This window comes from Calidris pugnax, unplaced genomic scaffold (genome assembly GCF_001431845.1).
Source record: "Calidris pugnax isolate Ruff unplaced genomic scaffold, ASM143184v1 scaffold292, whole genome shotgun sequence".
In the NCBI taxonomy this organism is placed as follows: Eukaryota; Metazoa; Chordata; class Aves; order Charadriiformes; family Scolopacidae; genus Calidris; species Calidris pugnax.
Window position 1 is genome coordinate 443,286 of NW_015091082.1, and position 9,736 is coordinate 453,021.

The 9,736-nt window shown below is 49.2% G+C and overlaps 1 protein-coding gene across 5 annotated transcripts in view; it reads right to left on the reverse strand.

Annotated features, from left to right (window-relative positions):
- Positions 1 to 3,729: 3,729 nt before the first annotated feature.
- The window catches only part of AMFR (autocrine motility factor receptor, E3 ubiquitin protein ligase), a 37,222-nt gene continuing 31,215 nt past the window's right edge, over positions 3,730 to 9,736 (reverse strand). For 2 of the 5 annotated variants that reach the window (XM_014957375.1, XM_014957374.1), the window contains exons 13-15: positions 8,866 to 8,961; positions 7,115 to 7,287; positions 3,730 to 5,243 (exon numbers count right to left, since the gene is read on the reverse strand). In XM_014957375.1, coding sequence (XP_014812861.1) covers positions 5,093 to 5,243; positions 7,115 to 7,287; positions 8,866 to 8,961 — 420 coding nt within the window. In that variant the 3' untranslated portion in view covers positions 3,730 to 5,092. Of the gene's footprint in view, positions 5,244 to 7,114; positions 7,288 to 8,776; positions 8,962 to 9,736 lie in introns of all 5 variants that reach the window. The other 3 variants (XM_014957378.1, XM_014957379.1, XM_014957376.1) reach the window with 3 other exon arrangements.

Genomic DNA, 9,736 nt, shown 5'->3' on the forward strand with positions numbered 1-9,736 from the left:
GGATGGTGTTTTTTCTCTCTCATGTGGGGATGTTTGTGCTGAAAAAAAAAAAAAAAATTAAAAAAAAGGAAAAAAAAAGAAAAAAAACCTTAAAAAACCAACTTTAAAAAAAAAGGCAAGAATGGAAATAATTTAAAAATTTTAAAAAACACACACAAAACCACAAAAAATAATTTAAAAAAATAATAAAAACAAAACAAAAACAAAAAAAATAAAAAACAAAAATCGAATGTAGTGTTTACATTGAAGCCACCGTTTTCATGACCAATCCTTTGTCATTTCTACTTTGATTAGTAACCAGACGTCTTCACGGTTTCACTTTTACGAGTTACCTTTGCTGAAGAAGAGCAAGTCACACCTGTTTAACAAGAAAATGGATTAAATAAAGAGGAAACTAAAAAAAAAAAAAAAAGTCTTTCTAAGCCTTTCTATTACCAATCAGTGAGGTTTCTGTGATATATTACACACTGCCAATCTCTTTCTCTGACTAATGGAAAAAAAATTCATGTGTAGCTCAATAAAGAGAATGTTTGTCTGTACCCCGGGCTCTCCCCTCCCGCGCCTCCGCCTCCTTCTTTCCCCCGCGCCTGCCTCCTTCCAAAGGGAGGAAGAAAAAACAACAAAAAAAAAAACAAAAAACCCCCCCCACTAAAAATCACATTTTTGGGGGGTTTTCTGCCAGTAGCACAAGGAAGAGGGGGCCGAGCTGAGAGTTGGGTGAAGACCTTGGGAAGCCCCTGCAGATGGCTCAGGGTGTATCACCGGGAGCAAAATTCCCACCAAAAAAACCTCCCCAACCAAGAAATAGTATTTTTATTTCTTTTGGGAAGGTGGAGGTGGCCATTAGGGTGAGTCCTGCATCTTGCAGTAACATCAGGAACCCCAAAACGTGCGAGTTTTTCCCCCCTGAGATACAGAGGAAGGTTCTCCAAGAGAGGTGAGGTTTGCTCCTTGAAGTGGGAGCAGTTTGGGGCTTGATTAGGGTGGGTGGTTTTTTTTTTTCACAATTTGGGTTTTTCATACAATTTGGGGTGGGTTTTTTTTTGCAGTTTGGGGTTTTTTTTGTTCTCACTCTCCCCTGTCCCAGGTCCCCCAGATCTGCACATGCAGGTGTGGGGCAGCGTGATGGCAGGTGGGACACTTAAGAACCAGTTGCCCCTTGGTGCAGCCTGGGACCAGGCTGGTTTCTGGGTACCGTGCTCACCATCTCCTCCCGAGCCACAGGAACATCTCCAAACCCCACGGGACCACGTGGACCATCAGCAAAGGTGGGGAAGGACCTGTGAGAAGGTTACCCAACCAGCCAGGAACCCCCACCTCAGCTTTGTTGCGCAAGGTTGGTTATAAAAGCTGCTCCATCAGGCAGCAGCACCTCCTGATCTCCTGCTCAACAGAGACTCTTCGATGGATTACAACCTGACTGAGCGGTCGGGCCCGAAGGGTTGTGATCAATGGAGTTTTCAATCCCGTTGGAGAAAAAGAGACCGAGGGGAGACCTTCTCGCTCTCCACAACTCCGTCAATGGAGTTTTCAATCCAGTTGGAGAAAAAGAGACCGAGGGGAGACCCTCTTGCTCTCCACAACTCCCTGAAAGGAGGGTGTAGCCAGGGGGGGTCGGTCTCTTCTCCCAAGGAACAGGCGATGGGACAAGAGGATGCGGCCTCAAGTTGCACCAGGGGAGGGTTAGGATGGGTATTAGAAGAAATTTCTTCACCAAAGGTGTTGTCAAGCCTCGGAACAGGCTGCCCAGGGACACAGTGGAGTCACCACCCCTGGGGGTATCTAAAAGCCGGGCAGACGTGGTGCTGAGGGACATGGGTCAGAGGTGGCTTTGGCAGTGTTGGGTCGATGGTTGCACTCGATGATCTGAAAGGTCCCTTCCAACCCAGACCATTCTATGATTTTACAGTTCTAGGATTCAAGTTCCTGCTGGTTACAGCGACTCAGAAGCAGCTCATTTTGGCACAGGGGAAGCCAGGGAGGCTTCTCCTCGGATGACCTCCCTTTCCAGGGAAGCGGAGCCAGCCGAGAGGCCACCACTGGTCCCTGTGCTCCTCCACACAAACCAGCCTTTCACGGCTGAAGTAGGTCGTTGTGCATCGGCGCCCGCAGGCAAGGATGCCATCCAGCGGCTCCCCAGGGACCAAAGGGAAGCGGAATCCAACAAGAAGAGGAGAAAAGTCCAGAAGGTGTTCTCAGGAACATCCCCACCCCTCCTTGGTTTAGTTCCAGGAGCCTCCCTGCACCCACCAAGCCCAGCAGCTCATCCCTGTTGCAGCCGGAGCCGTGGCAGGGTGTTGGGCAGGAGGGGTTCCTGCAGGACAGGTCCATGGCATCTCCTCCTTCCCCGTTATCTGCTGCTGGGAGAAGGGCTGGGCTCCACCACAGGGTCCTTGAGCAGGCAGAGAGAGGGCTGGTGGCCAAGAAGAGCTGCTTTACCAGCACCTTTCCAGGCCAGCATGCACGTAAGAAATCGGATTGGGGTTTTTTTATTATTAATTATTATTATTTCTATTTTAGTGGTGAAATCTGGGGTGGCTGAGATGCTGCACAGCTCACAGAGCAGCAGCAGAAGGGGGAGGTGGTGGGTGCAGCATTTAGCCCCGAGGAACCAGGGGCTCCTCATCATCCTCTGTGCTGGAGGAGGGGGAAGGAAACCTCTGCAGGGCACAGCTCTCCCTCCCCAGGAGGGTGGGCAGGCAGGAGAGGACATGCCAAGGTGGTGGAGATCTTGCAAGCCCAAATCCGGGTCAAGCCCAAAGGTCAAAAACTTGTCCTGGCTGCAGGCTCAGAATCATAGAATCACAGAATGGTTTGGGCTGGAAGGGACCTTAAAGCCCACCCAGTGCCACCCCCTGCCCTGGGCAGGGACACCTCCCACCACACCAGCTTGCTCCAAGACCCCTCCAACCTGCCCTTGAACCCCTCCAGGGATGGGGCAGCCACAGCTTCTCTGGCCAACCTGGGCCAGGCTCTCACCACCCTCACACCAAACAAGTTCTTCCCCACATCTCAGCTCCATCTCCCCTCTTGCAGGGTCCAACCCTTCCCCCTCCTCCTAGGGCTCCCCTCCCTGATCCAGAGTCCCTCCCCAGCTTTCCTGGAGCCCCTTGAGGGACTGGAAGGGGCTCCAAGGTCTCCCCGGAGCCTTCTCTTCTCCAGGCTGAACCCCCCCAACTCTCTCAGCCCCCCCTCCCAGCAGAGGGGCTCCAGCCCTCCCAGCATCTCCGGGGCCTCCTCTGGCCCCATCCAACAGCTCCGTGTCCTTCTGCTGTTGGTGGCCCCAGAGCTGGAGGCAGCACTTGGGGGGGTCTCCCCAGAGTGGAGCAGAGGGGCAGAATCCCCCCATCCCTCTCCCTGCTGGCCACGGGGCTGGGGATGCAGCCCAGGGTGAAGATGTACGGGGCCTGAAGTAGGGGTGACAGATACATTTCCAAACCAACCACCCGCCAGGAACACAGCAAATCACGCTACAGACATTTCCAAACAGTTTCCAACACTGACCAAGTTTTTATTTTTGGTTTTTTGTTGTGGTTTTTTTTTTTTGCTTTTTTTTTTTTAAACAATAAAAACAAAACAGCTGTGCTCTGAGCAAAACCAAAGATCTCCAAAAAAAAAAAAAAAACGGGCACAAGGCACACTGACAGCAGGAAAACACCTTGATAAACGTGCACACATAAGCTATGTATTCAAATAAGAGCCTGTATAACCTCAGACAGACTGTGCAGATAAGTTTACTAATAGCATTGCAAGGTAAGGCTTCCCAAAGAGTTTTATTGAAATAAATTATTTCCACCTAAACATCGACGCGACTCCTCTCATTAAATTCACCTTCAAATGTCCTAAAAACCAACAGTAAAAAAAAAAAAAGTTATCAACAATTCTAGATAATACTGGGCTCCTTCTAAAGGACAGCGATACTAGAACTCACTCTTCAAAAGTTTAAAAATTAGGTCACTGCCATGTAAAATTCACCTACGCGAGTGGATCTCGTCTCAAAGAGTTCATTAGAAAAATCAGAAATTCCAGGTCCAGCCCAAGGTCCGGCTGCCCCGGCTCCTCCAGTCCTTCCCAATAAACTCACAGGGAAGTTGTGGGGTTTCAAAAAAAAAAAAAAAAAAAAAAAAAAAAGAAAGAAACGGCAAAATATGGGAGCTCTCTCCAGGAAATCCCATCCATGTTGCTCGGGAGCCCAGAGCAGGCAGGTTTTTCTCTGGTACTCCCCTGGGTTGTGGTAACACTGACTCGAGGGGCTCTCCCCTCGCCTTGCGACCCCCTCTTCTTCTCTCCATTCCCCTCCGCCTCTCGCTTCTTCCTGGCCATAAAAGGCAAAGGAAAATAACACAGCCCAGAGCTCTGCCAGGGCAGAAGAGCCCAGCGACGGTAAACAGACTATTTTATGCTGGAATCTCTGCGAATCGGCGCTTTGCTGCACAATTCAGGAATTTATTTTTTCCCTGCGTTACGGAGCTAAACAACTTCCATCCGGTCTAAGAGCTGACTTTCCAGCGACGCGACCCCGGGGCCACGAAAACACCCTTCGCGCTCTCCACACGCAGAGACACGAGAGCAGGCACCTGCTCGTCTAATGCCAGCTTTGCTGCCAATTTCTAAACTTTCTTCTCTCTCTCTGTTGGATTAGATCTCCCCGACCTCCAGCTGAACGTGCCAGTGCCCTCCAGCACCCTGCACCCAGGGCTGCTTGCTGGGAAGATGCTTTTCTCCGGCCTCCTCACCGCCTAGAGCTGCAGAAATCACACCCGTGCCTTTAGAAAGTGCCTCGTTGTTCATCAAGGGGGATCAAGGTTACATAGAAAACATTACCAAAAAGAAAAAAACCCCAAAAAATAAACGGGTAATTTGTTCAGCTGTCCAAACATCATTAGACCACATGCTTTATACAGCAGAGCGGCAGCCAGCTCATGGGGCAGCAACAGCCAGCCGAGCTCTGAAGAAGACACTTTCCTGCTGGTATAGAAAGCGCAGGGTGTTGGGGGGTGGTTTGTTTTGTTTTGGTTATTTTTTTTTTTTCTGTATTTCATTTATTTATTGGACACGGCTCACGGGGAGGAGGAAGGAGGGGCGGCGGGCGCTAAGAGTTTTGCTGCATCTGGAGCCTGCGTTCGGCGGCGGCGGCCAGTGTCCTGCGACGCAGGGTGACGGCATCGGCCGACGCGCCCTCGGGGGGAGGAGGGGGTTTCTCTGTGCTCAGCTCCTCGTCAGAGGTTTTGTTCAGGTAACGCCTGCAAGAGGGAAAAAGGAAACACGGGTGAGCAGAGCCCAGCTCATTGTGCTGGCCACAAGGGCCATCGTGGCCAAGAGGACCAACAGGATCCTGGGCTGCGTAGGGAAGAGTGTGGCCAGGAGGTGGAGGGAGGTCATTCTCCCCCTCTGCTCTGCACTGGGGAGGCCACAACTGGAATCCTGCCTCCAGTTCTGGGCTCCCCAGTTCAAGAGGGACAAGGAGCTACTGGAAAGAGTCCAGCGAAGGGCGAAGAAGATGATTCAAGGATTGGAGCATCCCCCTGATGAAGAAAGGCTGAGAGAGCTGGGACTCTTTAGTCTGGAGAAGAGAAGGCTGAGGGGAGACCTTATCTACGTTTACAAGGATCTAAAGGTGAGTTACAGAATCACATGGACTGTACTGGAAAGTATTGCAGGGTACATGTTGCTGTGTCTGTTGCTGTTCTGCTTTTTGTAGGCATCTCCCAGTAGTTGCTGATGAAAGCAGGAAGATTGGGTGGATCTCGTGCCCTGACCTGTTGTGTCTCTTTGTATGCTCTGCTTCTCTGCAGCAAGTCTTGTTAAATTGATGTTTGCCTTGGGAGGCACAGGGCAGATTGATGGTGGGGTTAATGGGATGCCAGTTGATTACAGACATGCTTTTTTTATTCGTAATACGTAACATGAGATTAACGGACTCTCTCCAGTGGTTCCCAGTGACAGGACGAGGGGCAACGGGCACAAGCTGGACCATGGGAAGTTCCACTCCAATGTGAGGAAGAACTTCTTTGGGGTGAGGGTGGCAGAGCCCTGGAAGAGGCTGCCCAGGGAGGGTGTGGAGTCCCCTTTTCTGGAGATCTTCAAGCCCTGCCTGGATGCTCCTGAGTGATGTGCTCTGGGCAGCCCTGCTTTGGCAGGGGAGTGGGACTGGAGGATCTCTAGAGGTCCCTTCCAACTCTGACAATTCTGTGATTCCATGGAAATACCTCCCTGGTACATCCACAAGGCAAGGGAGGGCACAAGGCACACTGAAAGCAGGAAAACACCTTGATAAAAGTGCACACATAAGCTATGTATTCAAATAAAAAAGCCTGTATAACCTCAGACAGACTGTGCAGAGTCAGTAGAAGCTCTTAGTGCTCATACAAGGTCCTTGTGCCCATGGGAGGGAGCCAGTTCCTCTAAAGGATCTACTCTTTAATTCAAAGCAATTCACCAAAAGTGCATCCCTCTGTCCCCATTATTCCACCATTTGTAAGGCGCTGGCAGTGTCCCCCACAAGAAGTCTCTCCTTGATGACAATAAATAAGCCTTGGACAGAAGGGGCATTGGGGCTGCCAAGTGTAAAGTCAGGCAAAAATAAAAGAAAGCAGCTGCCAGAGTTAACACCCCAATGAATTTTTACATCTTGTGACAAAATACAGTAGTTTGCAATTCCACAGCTCTTTGGTGCAGGAAGGGAACCACTCAAGCAGGAAGTCAGAAATATTTTGTCTCCCTAAATGACATTTTTCAAACATGAAGAAAAAAAAAATAAAAATAATTCTAGGAGCAAGCCTACTTATAGACTTAAAACTCCTAAAAGCTGTCATCCCCCATTTATATGAATGCATTTCAGTGTGGAAAAAAAACCCAAGAGTGTAGGTAGCCCACTAACACCAAGGGACACAGAACTCAGCATAGCTTTTGTAGACCCTTTCAGCAGTCTCCCTGTGACACAAAGGAAGGGACAGCACTTGTTACGAACGCTAAAAAGCTTTCTTTACATCACTAAAGCACTTTTCCTTCTCTTTTTATCAGCAACTGGACACTAGTAAAGTTCGCCAACTGGAAAGCGCGTAAAAAGTTAAATTTTTGACCTCAAAAATTATAAAAAATATAAAATTATGACCTCAAATGGTCATAATCCGTTTGAAACCCATCCTGGGGGAGCAGAACCCAGTGGCCAGGGCTGGAGGTTGAGGAAGGGACGTACTTTCGAGCTTGCTGTAACAAGTCCTCCTTCCGCTGAACCAACATGCGCTGCCTTTCGTCGGCCGACTTGGAGAAGCGACTCCCCCTGGCCTCGAAGTCTTCTTGAGTTACAGAATCACAGAATCACAGAATCTTCTGACCTGTTGTGTCTCTTTGTATGCTCTGCTTCTCTGCAGCAAGTCTTGTTAAATTGATGTTTGCCTTGGGAGGCACAGGGCAGATTGATGGTGGGGTTAATGGGATGCCAGTTGATTACAGACATGCTTTTTTTATTCGTAATACGTAACATGAGATTAACGGACTCTCTCCAGTGGTTCCCAGTGACAGGACGAGGGGCAACGGGCACAAGCTGGACCATGGGAAGTTCCACTCCAATGTGAGGAAGAACTTCTTTGGGGTGAGGGTGGCAGAGCCCTGGAAGAGGCTGCCCAGGGAGGGTGTGGAGTCCCCTTTTCTGGAGATCTTCAAGCCCTGCCTGGATGCTCCTGAGTGATGTGCTCTGGGCAGCCCTGCTTTGGCAGGGGAGTGGGACTGGAGGATCTCTAGAGGTCCCTTCCAACTCTGACAATTCTGTGATTCCATGGAAATACCTCCCTGGTACATCCACAAGGCAAGGGAGGGCACAAGGCACACTGAAAGCAGGAAAACACCTTGATAAAAGTGCACACATAAGCTATGTATTCAAATAAAAAAGCCTGTATAACCTCAGACAGACTGTGCAGAGTCAGTAGAAGCTCTTAGTGCTCATACAAGGTCCTTGTGCCCATGGGAGGGAGCCAGTTCCTCTAAAGGATCTACTCTTTAATTCAAAGCAATTCACCAAAAGTGCATCCCTCTGTCCCCATTATTCCACCATTTGTAAGGCGCTGGCAGTGTCCCCCACAAGAAGTCTCTCCTTGATGACAATAAATAAGCCTTGGACAGAAGGGGCATTGGGGCTGCCAAGTGTAAAGTCAGGCAAAAATAAAAGAAAGCAGCTGCCAGAGTTAACACCCCAATGAATTTTTACATCTTGTGACAAAATACAGTAGTTTGCAATTCCACAGCTCTTTGGTGCAGGAAGGGAACCACTCAAGCAGGAAGTCAGAAATATTTTGTCTCCCTAAATGACATTTTTCAAACATGAAGAAAAAAAAAATAAAAATAATTCTAGGAGCAAGCCTACTTATAGACTTAAAACTCCTAAAAGCTGTCATCCCCCATTTATATGAATGCATTTCAGTGTGGAAAAAAAACCCAAGAGTGTAGGTAGCCCACTAACACCAAGGGACACAGAACTCAGCATAGCTTTTGTAGACCCTTTCAGCAGTCTCCCTGTGACACAAAGGAAGGGACAGCACTTGTTACGAACGCTAAAAAGCTTTCTTTACATCACTAAAGCACTTTTCCTTCTCTTTTTATCAGCAACTGGACACTAGTAAAGTTCGCCAACTGGAAAGCGCGTAAAAAGTTAAATTTTTGACCTCAAAAATTATAAAAAATATAAAATTATGACCTCAAATGGTCATAATCCGTTTGAAACCCATCCTGGGGGAGCAGAACCCAGTGGCCAGGGCTGGAGGTTGAGGAAGGGACGTACTTTCGAGCTTGCTGTAACAAGTCCTCCTTCCGCTGAACCAACATGCGCTGCCTTTCGTCGGCCGACTTGGAGAAGCGACTGCCCCTGGCCTCGAAGTCCTCTGCTTCGCTGGGCTCCCCTTCTGCTTCGCTCAGCTCCACCGTCTCCTCCAGTCTGGAGCTGAGCTCAAGTGGCACTCGCTCAGTCTAAGAGAAAAGGGAAAAAAAAACCCCAGTCGTTAAGCCTTTGCAAAACTTGCGAGCGGCGCTTCTTTGCACCAAATCAACCAGCTACAAAGAACTGTCATTTTTTGGAGACATCGGAAAAAAAAATCAGACTCTCACCTGCTGTACCCTGTTCCCTTGGGCTGCTTTGAAAACCCCGGCCAAAAGCCAGAACAAAGCTATTTCAGAACACGTTCAAAGTGCCTGTATTCTATAACGCTGTATCTTTTATGCCGCGTTTGAAAGTGATCTCAAAGACAAACATTAATTACTCATAATTAACGCTCTGGGAAAATGGGGCGTTCGAAACAGTCCCGTTCTGCAGCTGACCCGACCAAGCAGTGCAACCGTTAAGGAGCTGAAAAAGCAGAAATTCATACACTTAAGGAAAGAAGAGCAACCCTATCTGCAAAGAGGACGTGTGCTTGAGAGGGGAATGGATGAGGCTTCACTTCACCAAGTGGCGGCCAGTGACGAGTGGTGTGCCTCAGGGGTCAGTACTGGGACCAGTGCTGTTCAACATCTTTGTTGGAGACATGGACAGTGAGATGGAGCACACCCTCAGCAAGTTTGGCAATGACACCAAGCTGTGTGGCACAGTCGACACGCTGGAGGGAAGGGATGCCATCCAGAGGGACCTGAGCAGCCTGGAGAGGTGGGCTCATGCAAATCACATGAAGTTCAACCAAGCCAACGTGGCAAGACGAGGCACAAATAGAGGTTGGGCGGAGAATGGCTGGAGAGCAGCCCTGAGGAG